Genomic DNA, 27,776 nt, shown 5'->3' with positions numbered 1-27,776 from the left:
TTCATGATTCATTTCCATTTTTCTTGCTATTAGATGATATGTATGATATTATTGGTTTTTGGTATTTATTAAAATTTCCTTTATGAGCTGGGTGTCATGACACACATTAGTAATCCCAGCTTTGGGAGGCTAAAGCAAGAGCCCAGCCTGGGAACTTAGTGAGATCCTGTCTCAAAAAATAAAAAGGACTGTGGATGTAGCTAAGTGGTGTAGGACCCCTGGGTTCAATTCCTAGTACCTCAAAAAAATTCCTTTGTGGCCCAATATCTGGAAATAGCTAGTACCTCAAAAAAATTCCTTTGTGGCCTAGTATATGGAAATAGTTTTTGTAGCTGGTCATTTAATTGAAGAGAATCAACACTCTCTGTAGGGTTGGTTTGTTGGTCATGAATTCCTTTAGTTGTTCTTTATCATGGAAATGTCTTATTTCTCCATTAATTTTGAAAGGTAGTTTTGCAGGGTATGTCAATCTGGGTTGGAAGTTGTTTTCCTTCAGGATTTGAAACACCTCACTCCAAACTCTTCTTGACTTGATGGTTTGTGTTGACAAGGCTGCTGTGATTCTGATTCATTTCTCTTTATATGTGATCTGTCTCTTTTCTCTTAAGAGCTTTTAATATTCTGTTCTTGTGCTGAATTTCTGAGATGTTGATTATTATATGTCTGGGTGTAGTTTAATTTTGATTATGGTTATTTGGAGTTCTATATGCTTCACTGATCTGTAGGTCAGTTTCCATTCTCATGTTTGGGAAATTTTCAGCTGTTACTTCTGTAAATGGCCTTTTTATCTCATTTGTGTTGACTCCTGCTTCTTCACTAATACCTATCACTCTTAGATTATTTTTCTTTGTATCATCTTGCAGCCATTGAATTATTTCCTGATTCCATGTTACTTTTAAGAGATCTTTCCTTTCACGATCACTAGCTATGATCCTGTCTTCAGAGTCTGAAAAGTCTATCTTCAGTCTGTTTCAAGTGGTTTTGCCAGCTTTCGATTGACTTTTTAATTTTCTGAATATCTCTTTGAATCTGTTTCATGCATTGTAATTCTTTTCTATATTGTTTACTCAAGGTTTCCATCATTTTCTTATGCTGCTCTCTTTTGTCTGTGTTCCTTTAGGTATGCTCAGCAATTCTTACATTTTTTTTTATTTCTTCTTTTACATGAGACATTATTTCTGATTTGATTACTTTTACAGTCTCATGAAATTGTTTCTAATCCTTGGGGATTTCAGGTATGTGACTTCCATTTTCTTCTATGAGTGTATCTCCCAGACTTGTTCTGTGTGGGCTAGAGGTGTGAGATTGCCTTTTGCTACTTTGTCTTGACATTCTCCTGGGTTCCACCCCACAAGCCAGTTGTGAGGTCCCAGCCACTTACCACATTGGCCACCCCTCAGCAGTGTAAGAGAATGGGTAGCACCTGGGTTTCTCTGACCTCAGGTTCCCAGGATGATCATAGGGCATGCAATGGGGTTCTCCAGTCCTGTGTGGCTACACTGGGGCTTCCCTGATGGCCAGGAGACTGTGGTAGGGAGCTGTTGCTTCTCTCAGCCTGTGTCTCTACACCAGGACAACCCCTGGTAGAAGTATACACTGAGGGGAGTGTTCGTCTGATTCTGGCTGCCCAAAGGAAGCAAGGGTCTCCAGTGGTGGCCTACAGGTGTATCCCTGCCTGCACTGGTTGTGTGCTGGAAGTAAGCTTTCTGATGGCAGCAGCTGGCAAGCAGAGGCAGATCTGACCGTGGCTGCCTGCCCACACTGGCTATACCTGGTGACTATAGTTTTACTCTCAAATTCTTTTTCAAATATGTCTGTTCCTGTCCTGTTTTTACATTATTGTTTCTATGCTTCCTTAAAAGCTGTTTGATTTTTTTTTTTACTATGACAGTTTTCATTTTAAAGTTCAGAACAAATTAGTTCTTCATACTGTAGAAAACAATCAGAAAAAGTATGTTGCAAACTTTTTGTTCTTTTTATTATTATTATCATCATCATCATCATCATCATCATCTTGAGGGTTTTTTTGAGACAGGTTCTCATTATGTAATTTAGACTGTCTTGAACTCACTCTATAGCCCAGGCTGGCATCAAACTTGTTTGTATTCTCCCACTTCAGCCTCCCAAGTGTTAGGATTACAAGCATGCACCAGCATTGTTTGCACCAGCATTGTTGCAAACTTCTAATGTGTCTATGTTGTCATGTGGCAATATTACAGTTTTTATACTTTTTTCCATGATTGTTTTCACTGTTTTCTTTCAATTGTAATATGTGCTCTGGATTAGTCCATTTTCTGACTCATATGAAGGAAGAGGATCAAACTGACAAAGAGAAGACTTCAGAAGCTGAATTGTCAGTAACAGAAAATCATTCTAATCAGAAAACCTGTGTACCTTCTGCCGATTCAGCTGTCAGCCTTTCCAGTGACCAGAATATTACTTCTTCTGGTATTGTTCTGTAGATTTTTTTCATATATATACACTTTATTTTCCTGAACTAAGTCTCCTGGGAATATACTTAATGAAGAATTTGTGAAGTCATTTTGTAGTACTTATTTCAGGGGAAGGGAAATTAAAATGTGCCATTCACAAGAATTTTATAAAATATACTTCAACCATGCATTATACACCTGTATGACATATTAATGCTAGATATATAGCAACTAGAGTTATTGTGTTTTGAGTTTTACAAAAATTGAGACATTCAAACCCTGCCAGTTATCAGAACTTTGAATTTTAACTTGAAAACAAAATACAGATTAATTGGTGTCTATCTTATGTGAGACCATCACTGTTTTGTTTGTGTAGACGCTTGTTTAATCCTGACCTATGAAGAAGACAGTTATTATCCCCACTTACAGTTGAGAATATTGAACCTTAGTTTTAGTTGGAAATGGCAGTTGAAAGTAGCATTCTTTATTCTAATGAATGCAGGTTTGTATAAGAATAAGAGGGTACAGTATTTTCCTTGTAACCTATATAAAAGTAGATAAAATGCTTTTTTCTATGGGTCAGTATATGATTACAAACTTAGGAAAAAAACATTTTTATAAGTGAAGATATTTAGATCATCTAATGGGTATTTTCTCCAGAGTTGGCAACTTAGAAAAATACGTTGTCTTTTCCTTGCTTTAATGATCAAAAATAGCTTAGATTTTCCTCTTTTGCAATTAAGTTCCATTTATAAGCATATTTCTTTGAGTATTCTTAGTGGTAAATAATTTATTCACTGAGGATATATTTAATTTTTGCAACCATACAATATTCAGAGGCTCTGCTGATATGTGAAGTAAATAGCTAGGCTGTCATTTTTTTTTTTAGAATTGAAGATAAGGAATCAGTTACCAAGGAATAAAAATGATCAATTGTATTTAATAAATCATTTATGTAGGCAATCACAAAAGAAGAGTTCCAAAAGTGCTTTGAAATGAAATAGTAGACTCTATGTGACTATTTTTAAAGGTTTTTAATACATCATTTACTGCTGTTTGATACAAGAACACTTTCTTACTAACCACATTTTTATGTGATTAGTCTGCACTCATCATTATCCTTTTTTTTTTAGTAGAGGAAGCTTTTTTTTTTTTTGAGATAATGTCTCACTACGTAGTTCAGGCTAGCCTTGGACTTACAGCATTCCTGCCTCTGCCTCCTCTGTGCTAGAATTACAGGCCCAGCTAGAAGCTTTTCTTAATAATATGGCTGAGTGTGATGATACATGGCTATAATCGTAATGCTCAGAAGGTTGAGGCAGCAGGATTGCTGATAGTTCAAGGCCAGTTTGGGTTACATGGTAAGTTTAAAAAGCTAGCCTGAATTTGTGATGAGACCTTGTCTCAGGGAAAAAAACAAAAAAAAATAATATGTAAGACAATTTATCTTTAAACATGAAGTTGTGCATTTTAACTGCACTTGTTACTAGAGTTCTGCAAAAAGGTATTTTCTTGGGTCTGGGGATTTAGCTCAGCGGCATAAGCACCTGCCTTGCAAGCAGGTAGTCGTGAGTTCGATCCCTGGTACCGATAAAAATGAAAAAGACAAAAAAAAAAAGTGTTTTCTTTCAGTAGTAGTGATTAAAAAATGTTTTTTATTTATTTTATTTTATTTATTTATTTTTTTATCGGTACCAGGGATCGAACTCATGACCACCTGCTTGCAAGGCAGGTGCTTATCCCCAGCCCCAGATTAAAAAATATTAAACTTGATGCAGGTGGGGGGCCAGGGATAAAGCTCAGTGGTGCAACACCTGCCTGGCAAGTGCAAGATTCTGAGTTTGATTCTCAGTACAAAAAAAAAAAAATTGGCTTGACGAGGTTTGTCCAGGTTTGTAAATACTGTGGCCTTGTGGTCATGGGTCCCTAAACGGAGAAGGAAGAGCAACTTGCCATTCACCTATGTTTGATGACTAAAACTTCAGCCTTTCACCCAAGAGATCATGTCTTAATCTCACCCACCTTGCTCATTAGCCCATACAGAAGTAGAAGGTAATTCTTCAAGCTTCCTTCATGAATAGGCTAGCAGGGGACCTCAGAGTGTCTTCTTAATGGACCCTCTCTTAGGAGAAGTATCTTTTTCTCCTAAGCAGAAACTATAAGTTATAACAGTTGTTATAATCTTAGATTTGTGTGAATATTTTCTCTTAGTAAAATTTAATTGCTGATAAAAAGTCACATATTCTCAGGTTCTAAGAAAAAGGTTAAAAATCCTTGTGAATCAATTGAAAAATGTATGCTTACAAAAACAAAATTATTTCATATTGTTCGATCCCCGGTACCGATAAAAAGGTAAAAAAGACTCCCCCCCCCAAAAAAAATGTGGATATATAAAAGTCTTAGAGACAGGTTTAGTTTATCTTAATTTAGTAAAATCTTAAATTTTTTCAGGAAGCAATTTCACAATTTTCCTTAAACATATATATGATTTTATTGTTTTGCTTTAAAGATATATAATCATATTGGACAAGATTTAAAAATTGTTTTTGAGGTCCTGTTCAGGTAAATTGCTTCTTGGATTTAAATTAGATATTTTTTAAAAGTTAAAAAAAATTCACAGTGTATTATTTTCAGATTACCAGAGTTTATTATTTGTTTTGTTTTTAAGTAAATTACACTCCCAAACTCTAAACTCTCTTTTAGTTACTTTTCTTATTGAGACAAACTACCTGACACCTACAGTTTAAAGGAGAAAAGATTTATTTTAGCTCACAGTTTGTAGCAGTTTCAGTCTGTATTAGGCTAGTTCCAAGACAAGGCAACATGCAGATAGATATTGCAGAGGAGAAACAGTCCATGGCAGAGCAGGAAGGAGGCACCGAGTATCAAGCAGCAGCAGCAAGCCTACTTTTCCCTTTTATTCCATCCAGGCTACAAACCTTTTAGGTGGTGCCACCCATATCCAGAGCGGAACTTCCATTATCCACACCCCAAACTATGGTAAACAAATTAATAAAGTAATCCAGAACCCCATACTCCTAATCCCAGTACCACACCCTTAATCCATATTCACACAACCTAGATGCCATTTCTGAAAACCCCACCTCTGACCACATGAAGCTTTGGGGGGACATCTAGATATAAGCTACAACAGTATCTTCTGAGCAGTACATTATAGAAATGTAATCTCAAAACAGATATTTACTACGAAACAGTGTATTTAATAGGAGCTAAAAATGCTTTATATATGTATCTTTAAACCAATTTAAAGGTTTCTTTAAAATATTTCAGTTTCTGGTGATATAATTTCTAAATTTGATTAGTAATTGAACGTTAAGGCTGGGGATTTAGCTCAGTGGTGCAGCCTGGCAAGTGTGAGGTCCTGAGTTTGATTCCTGATACCCCTCCAAAAAAATTGAAAGTTAAAGCACTGTCCTAAATTGTTATTAATAATGTTTCTTTTTTTAAGGTATGAAGAATAGTGATGAATTATTTGAGAGGTAAATATTTTAAGAATTCATTATCTTGGGGCTAGGGATTTAGCTCATCAGCATAAGCGCCTGCCTTGCAAGCAGGCAGTTGTGAGTTCGATCCCCGGTACCGGAAAAAAAAAAAAAAAAAAAGAATTCATTATCTTACTTAAATTTATACATAAATATGTCTTCTGGAGAGTTTGTCCCTGTGAATGTGAACTTTTAGATTATAATTTTTTTTGTTTAAATGAATATAATGTCTTCTGGGAATGCAGTGTTTTAAGAAACTAAAACTGTTACGTTGTGTCCCTTGCTATTATAAGTAATTACAAAGTGATAGACTGTATTTGCTATACTTTTTTTTACTGCATATTCATTAAATTTCAGTAGGCAAGACTCACACAGGTCTTCTCTAAGGTCGAAAGTGTTTTACTAAGCACCTATGAAATCATCAGTTATGAATGAGTGTGCTTTTCCCCTGAGAGATAACAGAATTACAGAAATAGAAGACGAGTAGATATATGTTTACCATTTTCAAATTTTTGTTCTTAAAGGCCTAGTTTTGCATATTTGTTTTTACTTAATGTAATAAGTTGGAGATGGTGATTTATAATTCTGAAATTACATTTCTAATTGAAGTGTTTCAGTAGATCCACTCCAGATGACCGGATTGACTGATATTGCAGATATTATTGATGACCTCATAACTAACTGTGGTGTTTCCAGTAAAGAACTTGGCTTAACAGAGCAACAAGCTAAGAGTATCTCTAGGTAATCATTGAAGATACTTCATTTCATTATTTGATTTTGGTTTCGGATGCTGAAGATGAAATCTCTGGTCTTGCGAATGCTAAGCACATGCCCCATCACTGAGTTGCTAGCTATTAAATAATTCATTTTTAACCCACTTAAAATGTTTCTGGTTCAAGAATGTTTAAAATTGGCCATATTTTAGTGTAATTTTTATGAAACAAATGTGCAGCTTCTCCAACAGTGTATAGCTGGTTTGTTTAGCTAATATAGCACATCTGTGTCCTGTGAGCTTTCCCCAGGTCTTGTCACTCATTTCTTTGGTACCAAGGATTGAACTCACAACTGCATGCTTGCAAGGCAGGTGCTTATACTGTTGAGCTAAATCCCTGGCCCAAAATTGTCAATTGTCCTTAGATTGTACACAACTTCAGCTGAATGACTTACTCTTTTTAGTACCAAGGATCGAACTCATGACTCATCACTCCTAAGTACAACATACAGTTAGTCCTGTTGCTTATTAAAACTAGTGAATATTTTAGCTCATGGTACTTTTTCCTAAATATTAACCCTAGGATATATTTATAATAGCCTTCCTATGGTCTATTACCTTAAAATATTTTTCCTTACAACTCTTCCTGAATAGAATGCAGGCTGACTCTTCTATTCATGTTTTCCTAAAAGTTTATTCACCTCTTGTCAATTTACAGAATTTATCTATTTTCTGGTTTAGCTATACTTATGGGGTTTATCTATTTCTGCTTTAATGAAAATGCAATGTACTATAAAGTCACAGGGGTATTACCTGAAAATAGTGCATCAAAAGATGAAAGAATGTTTCTGTTTAATTCATGGTATTTATCAGCTACATTGATAACCTTGTATTAAGACCATGAAAATCCTAATTTTCTAAACTAGTATACTTAGTGAATTCCTAGTTGCTCTTTTTTGTCTAAAGTTAATGATCTTGTTATAGATATTTCATCAGTAGCCTATGAAATGTCAAGAATTAGAATAAAAATGGAGAAAAACTGTTAAGATCAAGTTATGTAAGTGTGCTATTAGAAGACAGTTAGAGAAGGCAATTTCACCAGTTCAGGAATTTGATCAGTATCTCAAAATATCAATAGAAATTATCTGTTAGTGACTAATAACTGGGAAGAAGGATATTTCAGGCAGACAGAATATCATATGCAAAGTTATGATGATGGTGAGGACAGGTGTTAGATGGAGCTAGAGTTTGTGCATGGGAGAGTGGGACAAGCCAGGATGGAAACCAGAGGCACTTACTGAGTTCAACTCATTGGCAAACAGCAAAGGGTCTTAGTCTGAACCGGGAGCCAGTTAGACGACTTTACTTCTGGAGTCAAAGATCAAGTGCTCAGAGTAGAAAGTGCAGGTCACAGAGCTGAGGAAATTCTGGGCTCTGTCAGAAAGTGAGAGTGACAGATTTTTTTGGATGACTTAACTGATGGTGATTTCTTTTGCAAGTTGAAGAATGTGGTAGTGGTGAACTGACAACTGGTGGTCAACTTGTAACATCAGCTGAACTGAATCAGTGTGGCACTGAGTGTAGGGAAGCCCACCTGAGGGTTGTCAACAACATAAAAAAAACTGGAGAGGAAGAAGAGTTGTTATACAGTGTTGTTGGTTCTCCTGGGTGTTGCTGGTTTTTCTGGTACTGTTAGTTCTGTTGGAGGAGCTTGTCATGCTGGCTTTTCTGATGTGAATTTGGCAGTTCTGATTGTGAGAGGAGCTCAAGACCTTGTTGCTGAGAAAGGCTGTGGTTCTTTGGGGAAGCTCTGGTTTTTACTTAACTGTTTCCTGGCTCTTCAGGGGAAGATGGTGTGCTGTTCAGTATCCAGAAGAAGCTTGTCACACTGGCTTCCTGATATGAACTCAGCTGTTGTCATTGTTGGAGGAGCTTGGGCCCTTGTTGTCATTAAAAATGGCTGTAGTGTTTTTTTAGAGGAATCTTGTCCCTTATTTTGAACATAGCTTTTTGGCTCCAGTGCAGAAGCCTCAACCTACTAGCACAGACTTTGTGATTTCCACCGCTGACCTTTGAGTCTTCCCAGTGCAGATCCATGAAACAGACTTGCATGAAACATTGTCATGGACTCTAGGTCTTCAGCTGACTCATGCAGGATGTTGCCGTGGGATCTGGACCCTCAGCTCGATTTTTTGAGGACTTTAGTGTGTTGACAGGTTCTGACACTTTTTGTGTTTGACCCTTCGGGTGACTGTTATAAAATAATTCTGTGGGCTGGGGATTTAGCTCAGCAACATAAGTGCCTGCCTGGCAAGTGCAAGGTGCTGGGTTCGGTCCCCGATACAAAAAAAAAAAAAAAATCTGTAAATTTTATGTCTGTATTAAATTGTTTTCCTTGAAAACCCCTGACTTCAGTAGTGATTTAAAACATAAGGTAACAGGAAAGTGTCTAGTAACAATCAACTTAACGTCCTTTGAGAAGCTGATGCCAATGTGGGATTTAGATGAACAAGAGCTTTATGTGGAGAAATCTCTGTGAAGGGAAAGGGAGAAAGCCACACAAAGACAGTAGATCTGACTTTGTGCTGGGAGAGCCCCAAGATCACTATGGACTGCATTTTGCTAGCATTCACAAAATGTACCATATTCTGTAATTATGTTTATAGTGATAATTTATCCCGACAGTGATCAAAGCAAAGTCAGCAAAGGGAAAAGCTTCCCTGGGGTAAGATCCAGGAGAAAGTAGGCAAAGCCTTCTCAGAATCCTTTCCCAATCAGAAGACATCCTGACTTCTAGTGTAGAAAGTTGTGACAACCACGTGAAATATCCACCAGACAAGTATGTTAGGTTCTTGTTGGTTTTATCAGGGGTACTGTCTGGCATATTCTGTGACCCAGACTCTGGGAAGGAAAGGTGGTGTTCAGAATAAAGCACTGTGTGTGTGTGTGTGTGTGTGTGTGTGGTTCCATCTTCCATCTCACATGGTGTCTGCTTTACACTCTCGGTGATGGATCTTCCCCCAGGCCCAGCTTCAAGTACTCATTTTCTCATGTATTAGTACCACTTGCATTTTTTTAGACTCTGAGAAACAGAAGTCAAGATGGGATTGATATATAAGAGTTTTGTTGGGCACATGGATATGAGAAAAGAAGGAAGGAAAGCATTAGGGAGGCAGGGTCTCAAAGTGTAGCATAGTTCTAAGAACATTTCATCCAGGCTGATGGTAAGGCCTCAAGCCAGTGTCATCCACTGTCATCCTCAGAGTTTGCAGAAATAAGCCAGTCACAGCACTCCTGCCCAGTGTAGTCATTATCTCAGCTGGTCAATGGGAAGTGTAACACAGACCTGAAGATGGAGGTACATATGGACAGCTCAGAGGTCACCTCTGTAAAGTTTTGAAAGTGACTGAGATGGTCTAGAGAACAGATCATAAGTAAGCAAGTTCAAAGCAGACCATATTAATACTAACGTCATAAACAGGAAAGGGAAGCAATGTATGAGGTATATAGTATTTTGAGGATTAAGAAAAAACAAAAGATAAGACATAAGGGAAGAGTTTAAAGAGGTAAAGAATTTAAAGCCAATGTTACAGAGAAGTTGTTGGTATCCTTCTGATGCCATTTTCTTTGGAGTTCAGGGAACAGACTGGAGCAAGCTGACTACAGGATAGCTCTACTTTTAAGATGCAGCACAATCTTTCTAAATGAAGTTTTTAGTCGTGATACTTCTTATCTACATCACAAATTTAAAAGCAAATAATGTCTTGCATGCTAAATTCTACAGGATTCCACATTCTTCTGGCAGATGTCCACAAAGAACTGAGAAAGAGAGAAGAGAAATTCAAGTTTGGATGAAAAGAAAAAGAAAAGAAAGAATGGCAGACTATTTAAATCAGCTGGCAGAAAAGAGGAGGCAAGAGCACAATCCTTTTTGCCCCAGAAGGAATCCAGTAAGTCCGCACTAGTAAGGGTAATGGGAATGATGCAAGGTATATGTAGTTTTTCTAAGCCAAAATTCACAAAAAGTTTAATATAACTCGAATACCTTTTTTACTGACATATAGACCAGTCAACATTTTACATAAGTCTGAAAAAGTTTTTTAAATTTTTTTTATTTTTAAAGAGGATATAACAATAAAACCAATCAAAACAAACCAGTGTAAGAGATACATGATTTCAAAACATTATAAAATCAACAATAGTTACCATAATGCTTCCTGTTGTCTTCAAAATAGCCAGATACCTTCAGACATAGTAAAGATCAAACAAAACAGAACAAATAGAACCAATAAAAACAAAATAGTGAATGCAATAAAGGACTTCAAAACAAGATAATAGTAAATCCAAAGTGACTACCATAATATATCTTGTGATCTTTGAAATAGCTGCCCATGCCGTTGGATACAATAAAATCAAACAAAACAACAAAACCCAACCCCCCAAAACAGTGAAAATGGTACAGGATTTCAAAACAATAATCAACAATGGTCAATACCCTAAGAAAAGCTCCTCCATCTTCTGAATGGATACATGATCAGACCACTGGCTTTAAGCCTGCAATTTCAGGGAAGCACTAATCACTACAAGCATTAATTGTACCATCAGTACAATTAATCAGTAGCCATCATTGCAGCCTGGGTTTCTCTAAATCAGCCAGTGGCTTACCGTGGGTGGGGCCGGTTTGCCTCTCTTTATTTCCCAGCCTACATGCTGGAAGGGGCTGATATCTGGCTGGCCCCACAGTAGCCCCACAGTGGCATGATGCCAGTTCACTGGGAGGGCTTGCTTCTTGGTGACTGCTTGTCCTCTTCCCCTGCAATCTGCAAATGGTGCTGACTCATGAGAAAAGGCTGGCCAACAGTAACTCTTAGTGTTCCGAAATAACTGACATTTGTCAGTTTGCCTTATGGTACATTTTGAAATACAGTGGTACCTCAGTTCATGAACTTAATTGGTTCTGTAATTCTGGAAAAAATGGCCGTGTTTGTGTTCATGTGGAGAAGTTGGCCCCAGCCATATTTGTCGCTGGATGCACAGTTTGCAAAGAAAAAACTTTGCCAAATGTGTCTGTTTGCGAACCATATTATTTATAACTCACTATAATAGGTCTTTGGTAAACGTTTCACAGTATTAAAATGATTATTTTAGATGTCATTTCTGCTTTTTCAGCCAAGCTATTGGTGAGAGTAACTACACAATTGAGTACAAGTTTTAGGTGTCTTCATCCCTAAAATATTATTTTCCATTTTATATGTAGCTTAATAAGGATCTCCTTTTTTAAGAACATATATTAACTAGCAAGATACATTTTATATTTCATTTATTAAACTGGATATTACATTAATTGATGTTTTAATTAATATTTTTATATTTTGTAGTAAGATGCAATGCTTTATGAAATACGACACTTTTACACTATTTTTTAGCTAACTGAATGGTATATAAGGGTTTAATTACTTGGACTGAACAATAATAAATTAACCAGATACTTCTTTTGCAGTTTTACATGACTTCCAGGGAAATCAGGATGAGACAAAAAATGAAGCATGAAAAAGACAGGTAAGTCTGGGAGCTGTGCCTGGACATTCTCTCTACCTCTTCTGCCCTAGACATAGACACTGCCTTCAGGATTGCATAGTTTACAATAGTCTTTCTGTTCAATAAGCAGAAAATTATGGGAGGTATCATTGTTAATCTTTTTTGGAATTTGCTCTCAAATATTATTTGTGCCTTTCAACTTTTATGACTTAATTCTGCTGTTCTCCCTTCCCCAAACCCAGTACCTTTGGGAAGTACCTCAGTGGCCATTTTAGAGTCTTCTTCAACAATATCCTACTGCATAGTGGTTCTTGAACAGCTTATGACATGGAGGATTTGAAAAGCATTGAAAAAAGCAAAAAGCACTGTGTACTCTCTAGAAATCTTCCCCCTGAGTAAATGATGTTTAGTTCATTCATTCGTTTCTTTTTCTAAAGATTGCTGTTATCTAACCACTATAGTCAGCGACTCTCCCAAGCCTATAGTCTGATGAATGAACTGCTGGCAGAGTCAGCGCAACTACCAGCAACTGCACAGAAACCGTCGCCTAACAAACGCAGCACTGCTCGGCATTGTGGACAGCAGCGCTGCCCTTCTCCAAGGCGGTAAGACAATGTAGACATGTCATTTGGCAAAATGATGGCAGGTCTGATGAGACTTTTGTGACCCAAATTCAGTGTTTTGCATCTTCCCTGCCTACAGTTATGATGACAAAGTGAAGAAACAACATAAATCCTTTAATTATGAGGACTTAAATTTATAGAATCAACAAGAGGGCCAAGGATGTATAGCTCCCAGTACTCCCCCAAAAGAAATCAACAAGGAAGAAGACAAATCTGTAACTATACTGTAACAAATCACTTCAGAATACCTGAAGTACAAATTTTACCTGTTCAGTCTTATTTTTTCTTTATTTTCTATGTTTGTTACTTTTCTCAATGTCCAGACAAAATACCTGACCCCGTAGGCCAGGGATATAACTCAGTGGCACAAGCACCTGCTTGGTAAGTGCAAGGTCCTGAGTTCGACTTCTGGTACCAAACAAAGAAAAAAATCTGACACCCAAAGATAAAGGAGGAAAGGTTTATTTTAGCTCACAGTTTGTAGAAGTTTCAGTCCACAGTCAGCTGGCTCTAGGGTAGAGCAGTGTGGCAGAGGGGGATAGCGGAAGAGAAACAGTCTGAGGCCAGGCAGACAGAAGGCAGCAGCCGGCAGCAAAGCAAAGTGGCAACAAGTCTCGCTTCCTTCCCCTTTCATGTCACCCAGGTTACAAGCATTATGGGGTGGTGCCACCTGTACTCAGAGTGGTACCCGTTATCCACACCCAGATCTATGCTAAGCCAATCAGTGGGTTAATTTAATGTTCACACACCAGTAATCCAAGTTCACACATGCTTGATCCAGTTAGCTCCCAAAAGCCCCCACCAATGAGCTCATGAAATTTTGAGGTGACATCTAGATGCAAGCTATAACAATTTCTGTTCAGATTTGCTTCTGTAATTTCCTATGAACTACATCCCTGTTTCTTCACCCACTATCTTCTCTCTGGCAGAACAGGCAGACCCCCTCTCCCAGCTGACCACTTTTCTTGCTGTACCAAATCCTTTCCTGCGTGGTTATATTCATCTTCTTGTGGCACTATTTATATTTCACCTTTAATGTTTGCATAAGTCTACCAGGCAGAAGTATGCAACTTAAAGTTTCTTATATATGGCAAACAAATATGCAAAGGTAGGTCTGTTGATGATCCATGTTGTCAGTATGAATTGACAGCACTTTGTTAAAAATCACCACCTTTAAGAAGTAAAGATTAGACTTATGATCACATGACTTACAAAGTCATAAAGAATGCTATCAATATAGACTGATAAATAATCAGTTCACCTGTGTGCATGGTATGGAGTTTACTCAAAATACCAAAAGATCTGTTCAAATCTTTTTCAGAATGAATCAGGTAATTAAGTACATAAATAGTTGCTAACTGTGTGGAAAATTTGAAATGGGTAGAGACATAAGTAGAAACAATTTATTTGAAAATATATGAAAAGAATTACTTGTTGGGTTATCAACATTAAATGTTACACCCTGAGATATAGAATACACAGTGATAAGTGAATATACAAATCTGGGCTATAATTTAGGCTATTAAATTTTATCACTGATATGACACTCTAGGGATTTCATAATTATGTAATTTCTGCTGCAGAGAGAATCAACATGGGCACAATTTTCTAAGTCGACCTGGAAAGGTCAGATGTGTATCCAAATCAAGTTATACCCATACAGGGAAACCTCTTGGGCAACCTGAGGGTTCATCTTGGCCACGTGGTAAGATTTAAGGCTCTTTTGGTGGGGCGGGGTGGGGTGGTGTAATTTATTTTCATTAGTACAAACTTCCCCATATAACGATTGCATTCATCGTAGCCAATTTGTGACTGTACATATGTCTTAATTCTTTTTCCCCACTTCAGTCCCCTCCCTCCAATGCCGCTTTGCCTCCACAGTTAAAGCTTTTGTCTAGTGAGATCTGTACCTGTCCCTCCTTATCTCCAAAGTTGTGGTTTTGTTAGTAAAAGCTACAAATCGTAGTGAAAAGGGATTTTGATTTCAACAGAATGTAAGGGATTGAGAAAAGACTTTGTTATATCATGATACTATTCTTCTGCTTTGAAATAAGAAAGGCCTTGTGAATCTTTTCACCGATAGCCTTTTATATTGGGATTTGAGCAGTGAATTACTTGCAACTTATATGGGAATCTTTCTCATTTATTTGTCTGGTAAAGTTGTAGGCATCCTTTTCCACATTTGAGGATATATCTGCTATTTATATCTAGTTTTTCTTAATTAATTTTATTATACTTGTGTTTTGATTACTAAAGCAGAACATAGTTGTATGTAGAATGCTTATGTACTAAAAATGTATAAAAATTGATAATGCAGTATAAGTGTATACTGTTGAAAATTTTAGTAACTTATGTGTCAGGTTCTATTTATATTCTCTAATGGCAATCCTGTGACATAGGTATTATGTTCTTATTTTAAAGTTGAGGAAACTAAGACAGGGGAAGATTCAATAACTGCTTAGATGTGGCCGAAGTAAAATTTAATCCCAATCTGGGTCTAGAATTTATATGCTTAAGCCTGTAGCTTAATATGGTGCTTCCATTAGAAAACAGAAATTTTCTAAATTCCAATCCTTTTGATAAAATTTAATTTTGATTGTCGAATTTCAGTAAGAAAATTCTGGTCCTTTAAAACTAGAATTTCAGGACCAAGCATGTAGCTCAGTGACACAGTGCCTGGCTGGCAAGTACAAAACCTAGAATTTGATTCTTGGTACACACTAGGACCAGGGGTTTAGCTCAGTGGCACAAGTGCCTAACCCAATTCTTGGTACACAGTGAAAAACTAGAATTTCAAAATAGTGAACCATGCTTTTACTTAAAAAAAATTTTTTCACACTTGTTATATTTGCCAAAATTAAATAAAGACCTCCTCCCCCAAATTGGCCAAATTTTTAAAGCCCTGAATCTGATTTCTTAATATTTGATGTGAGTAATCTTGGATAACATGGAAATATGTCTCCCTCTTGTGTCTGGCCCCCTTCAGGCCTTAGTCATCACCTTGCACTCTGACTGCAGCTGTCTCCTCCCACCCTCTGTCCTTGTGCCCTGCTTTCCTGAGACATGCAGCGGGCTGTGCTGTGGCTCGGAAGCCCACAGAGACAGGCCAGACCTTCTGCCTGGCCTCCTCACTTCCTTTGCTCCTCTCCCCACATAGCCAGGGCTGCATTACAGCTGTCTTACCAATCACATGCCATGCTTTGGACTCCTACTCCTTAGGTGAAATTCTAGCATTTTTACACTTACAAATAAGTGCCATTTCTGTGTCTTTGAAGACATCCCTGATCTTAACTAAAGGTTCTTTGAACTTGATATATTCAGTTTTAAACTCTCCATTGTCATTTCCAAGTTGAGGCTAATACATGGTGGTTATAAAAACTAGTGATAAACAATGCTAAAGTAGTTATTTTTTTTGTATTGTGGGCTTTATTCACCTGGTTATGTCCCTCTTGAAGCACAGCAATGTCTTCTACTCATTGAACCCTATAGTAGACTAAAGTCCTAGAGAGTAGCAATACTCTTCCTCATCTCTGCGTTACCCCTCACGTTGAACAAATGAAATACTTGAAAAATTGTATGAATAAAAAAAGGCTGCCCCCAAATAGCTATCTCTAAACAAATTATTGTTCAAGGATGTCAATAGGTGAGTATTTACAGCACTTATATCAGACAACACTGTTAGGAGCCTAGCTGTTACCCTACCTAACCTGTCCCTGAGTTTCAAGAAAGGATGAGGTTTGAGAATCACTCAGATTAGGTTCATACCCTAGCTCTGCTGTAATTTTTGCTCTTAGATATTCTTAGATAATCACTTAAAACTTACACCTCCTGGGGTTGCAGTGCATACTTCCAGTCTCAGTCACTGAGCAAGCTGAGGAAGGAGGATCTTTTTTTCTAGGACAGTACAGCAAGACTCCAAGTCTAAAAATAAATAAGTAAATAAAACCTACCTCAGAGAGTTGTTCAGGACTATAAGTCAAACATTTTGCAGTTGCTTGCAAAGATTAAATTTAAGAAAACTTAATCAGGACCTTAGTGGTAGAGCACTTGACTACCAAGGCCGAGACCCTGTGTTTGGTCCCCAGCACTGTAAAACAAACAAAAGAAGCCTTAATGGTTCTCTTGATAAAAGTTAGCTTGGCATCTTATCTAGGTGTTTATTGCTAATAGGCTTATTATGTCCCTGTCTTTCCCAGCTGCCATAGATACTATCAAACTACATTTGCTAGTTGAAAAAGGGTCACTGCTGTATTCTAAGCATACCAAATGTTAAAGTAGAGCTTTCCCTCATCCTTTTCTACACTTCGTTTTGCTTTCTTGGTCCAAGTCAAGCACCATTTACTGGGCTCCTACTCTGAGCAGTTTTTAAGCAGAGTCAGAGCTGATTGAAAGGTTTAGTTTCTGTCCTCAAATCATTTACAGGATGAAATATGAAAACTCATGACTACGTTAGGGGAAGTTAAGTAATGGTGTTTGCTTTCTAGGAACTGCCACTTTCACCATCCACAGCAGAGCAGCTGGAGCCAAAGCGGCAGTAAGAAAAGCTGTCCAGTCTCCAGGTACCTCCTGGAAAGGTAAGGGATAAAGAAATAGTAGGAAGTCTTAGAATTACTACAAAGTTTTAAATAATTATAAGGCACTCTTGGAAATTTTACATACAGATTTCAGAATGAAGAGTGGTTTTTTGGTATAGTGCTGTGCTTCAGAAAAGAGCCTTTGGAGTTAGCTTATCTCCATTTCTAGTTCAATGCTGACTCTGTAACCTTGGGTAAATTTCTGGCCCCATTTATGTCAGCATCAGTTTTCTCACCTACAAAATACAGACTGCAACAGTGCAGATATGCAGAACAGTGTTGGTAAGTAAGCAGAAGTACTGTATTATCCCCAGTTTGCAGCTGAGGACACCAAGAGAAGAGACCTTCACATCTCCTTAAAACAATAAAAACAGCAAAGACAAGAATACTTACTCTGGTACAGTGATGACGAACGTTTTAGAGCTTCAGTGATACAAACAGCCTGCTGGGGCGTGCACGCCATAGGGTCACCATCACTGCTCTGTGACGAGCATTGTGTTAACATCTCATGTTCATGATCTGAACTATCATGTTAATCCACTGAGGTCTGTGGATTTTGTCCCCATTCAAAGAAAAGAACTATATTTGTTAGAGATGGTGGTAAAAATAAAACAGTTTATATGTACTATAAAAATGATGAAAAGTAGAAATAATCAGTCTAGTCCGGCTGTAATGCCTCACTCTCCCGAATACTTTCTTTCCATTTTTCAGTTTAGTACATTTCTGTGTCTAATCTGGTTACCTTAGCTCATCAATCAGGTATTTAATGTCAGTGGCTGTGTTAGGGCTGGGGTGTGACTGAGGAAAGAGCTGAGGGCCTTCATGCTGAGCTGCATCCCAGCCCTTTAAAAAATTTTGAGACTGAGGGCTGGGGATTTAGCTCAGCGACATAAACACCTGCCTTGTAAGAGTGCAGTCCTGAGTTCGATCCCTGGTACTGATTTAAAAAAACATTTTTTTGATACGGTGTCTCACTAACTCTTAAGTTCCACAGGCTGGGCTTGAACTTGAAGTCCTTTTGCCTCAGCCTTGTAGTGTGCTGGAATTATAGGCAGGCATCGCTATCCCCAGCCTAATGACCATATTTTCTAAAAGTTCTGTTTTTGGTTCTGTTTCCATTCATTTCCAGATGTATACATTAAAACTTTAACTTCTAGTCATTAGGACCAATATGAGTACTAATATAATATCCTGTGCTTTTTATTTTACAATTTTTATAATTCTTTCTGTCAAAGCCTCATTTTAGGGGCTGAGGATTTAGCTTGGTGGTGCAGTGCCTACCTGCCAGGTGCAAGGTCCCGAGTCCAATTCCCAGTACTCCTCCAAAAAGACTTGCATTTTCATCTTTTGTAAAGTATTTTCCAGGGTACTCAATTTTTACTTTTTATAAGGAAATATCTATTATATTAGTACCTTTTTAAGTTTTCAGACAGGACCTTGCTAAGCAAATGAGTTGTTTCATATGGCCTTGAATCGTGCTCCTGCTTTTGCCTCCCAGAGAACAGGTATATATTTCACCTTTTTTGGTTAGCAAGATATTTAAAAATTTCCTTTTTGTCTCTAATTTAACTTACTGGTTTTTCAGAAACAGGCTATCTAATTTCACAACTACATGAATTTTCCAAAATTCTTCTGATAACTGATACTTAGTTTCATCCTACGACAGTTAAAAAATATCATTGTACCTGCTATGTATGGGCTAAAAATGTGGTTCAAAGATCTAGATTCGCTCTTGGACACTGAAAAAAAACAAACCAAATGAAATAAACCAAAAAACCCACTATGATTTCAGTCTTCTTAAATGTGTTATGACTTGTTTTGTGGCCTGAAGGAATATTCTGCTGCTATTAGACAGAAAGTTCCATATATGTCTGTATTTCTCCCTTTTTTTGTCCATTAACATTTACTTCATATACTTATGTTCTTCTATGTTCCATGGAGATATACTTATGATTTTATGTTCCCTTGATGAACTGGACTCTTTATTATTAAATGGTAACTGTTTTACAATCTCTTCTGCCAGTTTCTGACTAGAAGTCTATTTTATTGACACAACTATAACCACTCCTCTCTCTTGGTTACCATTTACATAATATATCTTTTCTTCCTTCACTTTCATCACGGGAACCAGTGAAAACTTTCTAAGAGGAAAGGCAAGTGACATACCAGGAAAGAACTCCCTTCATAGGACTCAGGCTGGTGAAGTACACCTGTTTACCAAAGGACAGTGGACAATGCCACTCAGGTTCTTTAACCAGACTGTCAGCAATGCCTGGAGAGCTTAGATTAGAAGTAAAAAATGACAAAACCAGACCTGATACTTTCACTCCTGAAAAACACTGCTCCTCAACCAGACAGGTGGCACACTCCTGTAATCCCAGCACTCGGGAGGCTGAGGCAGGAGGATCACTACAAATTAGAGACGAGCCTGGGCTACAGGTCAGCCTGAACTACGTACTGAGACCTTGTCTCAAAAAAACCAACCGAATGACCAACCAAACCAAACCAAACCAAACTAGTAACAAAGAAATGAAAGAACTAATTAAAACTTCTCAGCATAGGAAAATCCAAGACCAGATGGCTTTACAACTAAATTCTGCCAGACTTTTCAGAGCAGAACTAATACTAAACTCCTCAAAACATACAGCTGAAGGAAATTCTTCCAAATGTTTTTGAGGTCAGTATCATCTTGATACCTAAGCCAAAGAAAACTATCAGATGGTATCTCTGAATAGCAGTCATATAACAATCATCAATAAAATATTAGCAAATCAGATTCAACAATGTATCAGAAAGATTACACATCCTGATATTCACAGGTTAGTAGAAGTGATCATATCAACTGCCACAGGAAAAACATTTGAAACTTTTTTTGTTAATAAACTCATTTAGAAGCTTAAGTGTATATGGAAACATCTTCAACATAGCAAGGCATGAAAAATAACTCAGCTAACATCATAATCCATGGAGAAATTGAAAGATTTTCCTCTTAAAATCTAGTACAAGCAGAGTGTACTACTGCCACTTCTGTTCAAGATAGTACTAGAAGTACCAGCAAGAACAATTACAGAAATAAAAATAAAAGATCTCCAAATTAGGAAGAAGTGAATTGATCTCTGTTTGCAGATGAAATCATCCTATATGTAGAAAACCTCAATCTACAGAAAAAGTTAGTAGAGGTAATTAATGAAACTGAGTAAAGTTTTAGATACAAAATCGACATACAGAAATTCTCTATGTACAAATAGTGACCTAGCAAAAGAGACAATAATTCCATTTATGAAAACATTAAAAATACTTTTTTTAACCATGGAGGTGAAAGACCTATGCACTGAAAAATACAAAACACTAATGAAAGAAATTAAGAGGACACAAATAAACAGGAAGATATTTCTTGTTCATGGATTAAGAGAGTATTGCAAGAATATGCATAGTACCTAAAGCAAGATATAGATTCGTGCAATTCCTATAAAAATCCCAATGACATTCTTCACACACAGACACAAAATTCCTGAAATACGTATGGAACTACAAAAGATCTCAAAATTCAAAGTATGTCACAGGAAAAACAGGTGGAAGCATCACGCTTTCTGATTACATTGTGAGCTATACGCATAACCTAGTGGTAGGATGTTTACCTGGTATCCATGGATTTAATTGCCAGCAGCACACACACAGATGTACACACAGGTAAAATTAAAATCATGTTACAAAGCCGTAGTAAAACAGTATGGTACTGACATAAAAATATACATAGACAAGTGGAACAGGATAGAGATTTTTAAAGTAACTGTCAATTCATTTTTGACAAAAGCACCAAAATGACCACAATGAGGAAAACGTAATTGCCTCAGTAAATGGTGCTTGAAGATGGGCAAGGTGACACACCCGTATGATTCTAGCACTGTGGGAAGCCGAAGCAGGAGCATTGCAAGTTTGAGCCCAGTTTGGGCAACTTAGCAGACCTGTCTCAAAATGATAAATAAATGTTAGGGTATAGCTCTGTGTCAAGACTCTGGATTCATTCCTTAGTACCCGAAAAAAAGTGGTATCTGGAAACCTGATATCCACATACATAATGAAGTTGGACCCTGTATTGTGCAGGTTTTCATAACCATGACAAAATGCCTTTGTTTCTCAAGTTATATGAAAGATTCTTATGGCTCCTGGTTTAGAAGTTTCAGTACATGATTGCTCATCGCCATTGCCTTTGTGCCTGTAGTATTGTCATGGCGGGAGTGTGTGGCAGAGGAAGCTGTTTGCTTCATGACAGCACAAAATAAGAAATAGAGAAGGGGCCAGGCTCCCCAAATCCCCTTCAGGAGCATGACCTAACTTCCTCCCAGTAGGCCAGTGGTAGTGAAACTGTGGCACACATCTTCAAGCTGTTTTTATCATTGAAAGCTCCAAAAGGTTTGCCCGCACTGCACCTATCTTTGGGGATATTCAATATCCAAGCTACAGCATTTCTCCTCTGCTTCCCAAAGGCTTGTGTCCATCTCACAGTGCAAGATACACTCAGTCCATTTCAGTTTTGCATTTTCCCAAAGACAGGGTCCAAGCCAGTGCTTGGTAAGATGAACCCAAAAGTTCAAGACCTAGCATGGCAACATACTTAGCTGGAGTAACATAACAACACATTGTCTCAAAAAAACAATGAAAATCCATTTTTGCAAAATGAGTAGATAAGAAGATAATAAAGCTTGCATGTTCTACATTGCGGGTAGGAACATCTTGAAAACATTTAGGCATGTTTTTCTCTCTTTTTTTTTTTTTTTTTTTTTTTTTTTTTTGTCATTTTGAGACAGGGTCTCGCTATGTATGCACTTCAGGCTGGCCTTAAGCTCACTTCATAGCTAAGGCTGATCTTGAACTTGCAGGATCCTCCTGGCTCAGCCTCCCGAGTGCTGGGATTACAGGCATGAGCCACCATGCCCGGCTTCATATTGTATTTTTATCAAAAGAATTTTTTCTCAATCTCAAGATTGGATATCCCAAATAAATCTTACAGAGATTTACTATAATCTGAGCGGAAGGAAATTACAGAACCAACCATGAATAAAGCACATGAGAAAAGGCCAGTGGTCCTCTGTAGAGACCTTGCAGGTCATAATTTATCCTAAATGCAGTTCACCTGGTTTGCTTTTGCTGGGTTTTTTTTTTGTTTGTTTGTTTGTTTGGGTTTTTTTTTTTTTTTTTTTTTAGATGGTTACAACTATGTTTACTATTCAGGGGCACTGAGGTCTAGATACCTAGCCGGTTGTGACAGAGATGAGTGTGGGATTAGTTCGTGTTTACATTCTTTGATAACTTCCTGTCATATCCTGAACACTTAAAAGACAACTTCAGCACCCTGCCTTGGCTTGTTTCCATTTGCTTTGAAGAAACAGCTCACCTGTGTGCTATAATAGTAACTATTTGCTGGGTTTTTTTTCAGTCTTACTTTTTATTGTTTTAACAGCTATTTTTTTTTAACCACAATGTGTACTCATATATGCATTCCTGTTGTCTGATTATAGATTATTTTCTCTCATAGAGTTTATCTTAGTAACATTTACTTAAATACTTACATACTTGTAACATTAGGTGCGGTATCAAGACTCAGTGACAGAAAAATGTCAAACCTTTTTTAGCTTACACACAGCACTCATATTAAAAGTTAAAATGGCAGGGACTGGGGATTTAGCTCAGCGGCATAAGCACCTGCCTTGCAAGTGTGTGGTCATGAATTCAATCTCCAGTACCGATAAAAAGAAAAAGACAAAAAAAAAAAAAGAATATATATATATATATATATATATACAAAAAAAGAAAGTTAAAGTGGCAACCACAAATGCTACCAAGTGATATTAGCTTAGCCTCTCTTTCAGATCCAGGGAACTAATACAAAGAAAAACCCCTAGGCCATCTGGCATTGTCATCCCCCTTTGCTGTACAAAAATCCAGGAAAACACTTCTAGCAAATGTATGCCTGAGAAATACCTGTGCATTTCCTACTTGATGAGAGGGTTATCTCCCAAGTGCCTCTTGAGTACTGTCTTCTCTGTACCCTGAGGATTAGAAAGTTTGTACATTAGCTCAAGTTGTAGTTAATTGTAGGGTGTCCATCATCATAGGCAAATCCGTTTTCCTCCTTCACAACCATGGATAACAACTTTATCCAACGTTACTGCCATGAAGAATATTCCGTTAGAGCTAGGTGTGGTGGCTCATGCCTGTAATGCCAGCACTTGGGAGTCTGAGGTGGGAGAATCGTTGTGAGTTCGAGACCAGCCTGGACTATAAAGTGAGCTCAAGGCTAGCCTGAGCTGTATAGCGAGACCCCATCTCAAAAAAAGGCCAAAAAAAAAAAAAGAATATTCCGTCAGCAGCTGTCCTGCTGCATAACAGGCACTCTCAGCCTGAACAACACAGACAGTAGAATATAAACAAGGGCGGCTTTAGCTGGTTAGTGGAGCTAACTTTGCTAGCATGATTAGAGGTCTCTAAGAAGGTGGTACTAAAGTGAAGATACTGCACGCAAGGAGATTGTCATATGAAGATAAAACAGAACAATTCCAGGCAGAGAGAACAACCTCTTAATACAGGAACACACTCAGCATGACAAAGGAGATGAGTGAGGAAGAGTGGCCAGAGAGGTGGGTAGCGAGAGAGGCTGTACAATGCAGGGTAAGGAAAGGAGTCTGGGTATTTTACTCTGGATTCAGTAAGACCACTGGTGAATTAAAGCAGGGAAACAATGTATTTTATATTTCAAAATAAGGTAGCAGAGCCAGGTATGAGCCAGACATGCCTGTTATCCCAGCACTTAGGAGGCAGAGGCCAGAGTATCGCTGTGAGTTTGAGCTACGCTGTGAGTTGTAGCTCAGCTAGCCGGAGCTACATAGTGAGATCTTGTCTCAAGAAAACCAAATATATGAATATATCTATATTTTAAAATGGGAGAAAGAGAAGATGAGGCAGGAGGAAGGACATTGCTTGTGCTGTGGTTGTAACAATGGGAAAATAGGAGAAATTCAATAGATTCAGAATATATTTTGAAGATAGACTAAATTGGGACTTGCTGATAAATTGGGTATAGGTAATAGAGCATTTAAGAAAGGATAAAGAATAACATTTTCAAGCTGAGCATTTCCTGGGATAAAGGAAATTTAGTACTAAAAATGGATAGTTTGGTGTTGGACATGTCGAAGTTCAGATGTTGATCACATATCCAAGCAAAGATGTCAGGAAGGCATCTTTAAGTTCTATGAGTGAGGCTGGCTGTACAGGTTGAGTTTTCATCATTTAGGTGATGTTTAAAGCATGGGACTCAGCCGGGGATTTTGCTCAGTGGAATAAGCACCTGCCTTCGTGATTTCTATCTCCGATACCAAAACAAACAAACAAACAAACAACCATTTGACTAGATGAGGTAAGCTGGGAAGAGTGTAGATGTGTGAGCACCCAAAGAGCAGGCCTGGGTACTCCAGTAAGTTCAGTGGAGTAAATGTAGATGAAGTGCTTAGCTCATAGTAAATGTCAGAATATGTGCTGTTACTGTTTTTATGGGTATATTTCTTAGTGGTATACTTGACTTCAGGAACGTAAGACTTGTAGAACCATAAAAGGCCAGATGGGCCCAAGGTTCAGCAGGGTCCCTCCTTTTCCTCTGATTGCCCAGGGGCACCTGTGTTTACTTCCTGTTGCTCCATAGGCCTTGGGTGTCTCTTTGGAAAATCACATTGGCAAAGGGTAGAATGTGCTCTCCAATTAGGTGAGAACACCAGGTGTGTTAGGTGGGATGTGCTCTTCTGTGGCTTTATGGAAGAAAGCTCTGTTAGCTGATGGTTTGCTCAGCTGTTCTAAGGCACTGGCTGGGATAAAAGTTTCTTTTAAATAAGTACTGGTATATGTGGCAAGAAGGAACAGGATTACGATGTGTTGTCACTGTGCTTATCTGGAGTCGGGGCCAAAGGTAAATTCTAAGCAGGACGTCTGCGTGAAGATGCCTAGCACACCACGCCTAGGATGCTTCCAAGGGACTTGCATAAGAGGCAAGGAACACAACCTGCAAGTCAAGGTTTCTCCCAGTTGTTATGTCTGAGCCTCTCCTCCTCAGACTTCATACTGTAGAGATTAATTACCATTACTTTTCAAATTAAAAGAAGTGGCCAGAATTAAATTTCTATCTCACACACAGGACAAGAATTAGAAGTCTGTAGTGAATGGAACCAGACCTTGTGATTCAGTTACAGAGATTCCTTGTTTAATAACCCAGCTCCATCCTGCTATATGCCAGGTTGTTAAAGGAATTAGTTGCTAAATGAGTTGCAGAGCCAGGTGTGGTGGTGCACATCTGTAATCCTAGCACTTGGGAGAGGCAAGAGGACTGCCATGCATTTAAGGCCAGCCTGGGCTACCATAGTTCAAGGATAGTCTAAACTACATAGCAAAACCCTGTCTCAGAAAAACCTAAGAAATAAAAATGAGACCCTGTATATAGTATGTATATTACTGTGCAGAATTAGAAGAAGCCACATAATTCTGCACTGCCACTGATGATCCTGAGGCAAATTTGAACAGTGGGTCAAATGTTCAAATGCCCACATTGGTCCCAACTCTCTACGGTCATTAATCAGGTAGGACGTTAACTGAGGAGTATCTGTATTTGGTAAAAGTGTGTGCCTTTTTAACAAATGAATTACTGAATGAATCAACCCCAGTGTATGTTTTGTTCTTCCTTTTGAAAGCTTCTAATGCTCCAGGTTGCAGTCTGCAGCATGCAAAAAACCACAGGCACACTGGACTTACAAGTGTGTCACAGGAGATGGGCATAGAGTATGAGAGAGAAGAGATGGTGGTGAGCCCTTGGGCTTTGCCTGAAGAAATCCACAAGATTCTCCTGGAGAGTCACAGTTCTCTTCTACAGGTAAAAGTTGTTCCAGATTTCTAATGATTGCTCTGCGTTCTTCAGTGCTTGTTCTTAGTATTTGATTTTTGCAACATCTGGAAATACTGAATACGTAGGTAAGTTTTAGATAGTGATTCAAAGCATCCATCCTTTTGGCTTAGTATTCTAGCACTTATTATTCATGATTCTCCTTGGATTTATATCTTTTTAAATTAAAAACAACAGAAATAAAATAACAGACAATTGTAGCACAGCTGTCAAAGTCCATCTTGCCCAATCTTATGTGCTACCGGCATCTGTGTCAAGTGATACTCAGCTCACTCTCAACCAGGATGTGGTGAGGGCCACAACCCTGGGTTCCTTCATATTTCCGTCAGCCCCTTGATGGCTGAGTAACCCTAGGAGCACAACTGACCATTTTCTCACTCCATAGGAATTGCCACCTACCGAAGAAAACTTTGAGCCTCCTTTTGAGGTGGGTGGCATGGACAACATATCTGAGAGCACTGGAAGCATCCTCAGCAAGCTTGACTGGAATGCCATCGAAGACATGGTGGCTGGCGTGGAAGACAGGAGCCTGTTGGTCCAGGGCTTCGACCTGTAGGAGCTGCATATCAACCTGTTTCCAAGCACCAGCCAGCACCTCATTAATGTGGCTCCGAAAGACTTGAAGGCAAAATGCGAATTTACCACCGCAGCCATATTAGTACCTGGATCCGCCATTTCTAAAGGGGAAATAAACATTTCTCAGTGATTTTGTCTCCATGGGGAAAGGCTTATTTAACTATAGATATGTAATTTTTTTGCATGGGACTTGTCTTTGGCATGATTTTTGTTTTTTTGAGATAGTGTCTCACTGTTTTTTTGTTTGTTTGTTTGTTTTGTTTTTTTTTTAATTTTATTTAAGGAGAAAAGAAAAAAAAGCAGAGAAAGGGTACAAGTTATACAGATTTGCAGAAAAAAAAATGAACAGTAGGAAATCACTAGTTAATGGATTACATATTGTCATCTTAGAAATAATTGTTCAAGTCACAAAATTAAAACTTGTAAAGTGGACATTCCATCAATGATACTGCAAACAGTTCTGTTCAATGATCCAATAAAACTCTGTGATATCATTTTCTATCTTATACACTTAAATATACATGCAGTTATATAGTACAGAGCACTTTCTTTTCCTATCTTTTGTACAATGACTATTACACATTTTGGGTTTCATTGCTCCCATGGTTCTTATTACTTTTTTGGAAGAGAGTAAAACCAAATGTGACATAACAGAACAGAATCGGTCAAGTCAAAAGGGTGGACATAATAGATAATGTGAAAACATAATACAAGGTGATCAACAATGGTTACCATAATGCCTCCCTCTATCTCTAATAGAATTGCCTATATCGTTAGTTACAATACAATTGAACAAAACAGTAAAGAATAAAACCGACAAAACCAAAACATTGGAGACATTGTAGGTCTTCAAAAATAGATAAAAGTCAACGAGAAT

The 27,776-nt window shown here is 37.9% G+C and overlaps 1 protein-coding gene across 10 annotated transcripts in view; it reads left to right on the top strand.

Moving 5' to 3' along the window:
• Cplane1 (ciliogenesis and planar polarity effector complex subunit 1) overlaps positions 1-27,393 on the top strand; it is a 129,437-nt gene extending 102,044 nt beyond the window's left edge. For 7 of the 10 annotated variants that reach the window (XM_063258085.1, XM_063258081.1, XM_063258082.1 and 4 more), the window contains 10 exons: positions 2,287-2,448; positions 5,902-5,932; positions 6,545-6,676; positions 10,432-10,597; positions 12,148-12,206; positions 12,623-12,790; positions 14,392-14,513; positions 17,293-17,382; positions 26,115-26,293; positions 26,709-27,393. In XM_063258085.1, coding sequence (XP_063114155.1) covers positions 2,287-2,448; positions 5,902-5,932; positions 6,545-6,676; positions 10,432-10,597; positions 12,148-12,206; positions 12,623-12,790; positions 14,392-14,513; positions 17,293-17,382; positions 26,115-26,293; positions 26,709-26,879 — 1,280 coding nt within the window. In that variant the 3' untranslated portion in view covers positions 26,880-27,393. Of the gene's footprint in view, positions 1-2,286; positions 2,449-5,362; positions 5,433-5,901; positions 5,933-6,544; positions 6,677-10,431; positions 10,598-12,147; positions 12,207-12,622; positions 12,791-14,391; positions 14,514-17,292; positions 17,383-26,114; positions 26,294-26,708 lie in introns of those variants that run through there. The other 3 variants (XM_063258084.1, XM_063258083.1, XM_063258086.1) reach the window with 3 other exon arrangements.
• Positions 27,394-27,776: the final 383 nt, after the last annotated feature.

Source organism: Cavia porcellus, unplaced genomic scaffold (assembly GCF_034190915.1).
Source record: "Cavia porcellus strain 051 isolate PalLab524CR breed Dunkin Hartley unplaced genomic scaffold, mCavPor4.1 scaffold_11, whole genome shotgun sequence".
Taxonomy (NCBI): Eukaryota; Metazoa; Chordata; class Mammalia; order Rodentia; family Caviidae; genus Cavia; species Cavia porcellus.
Note: the sequence above shows the minus strand (reverse complement) of the source record. Positions and strands in the feature narration are given on the sequence as shown.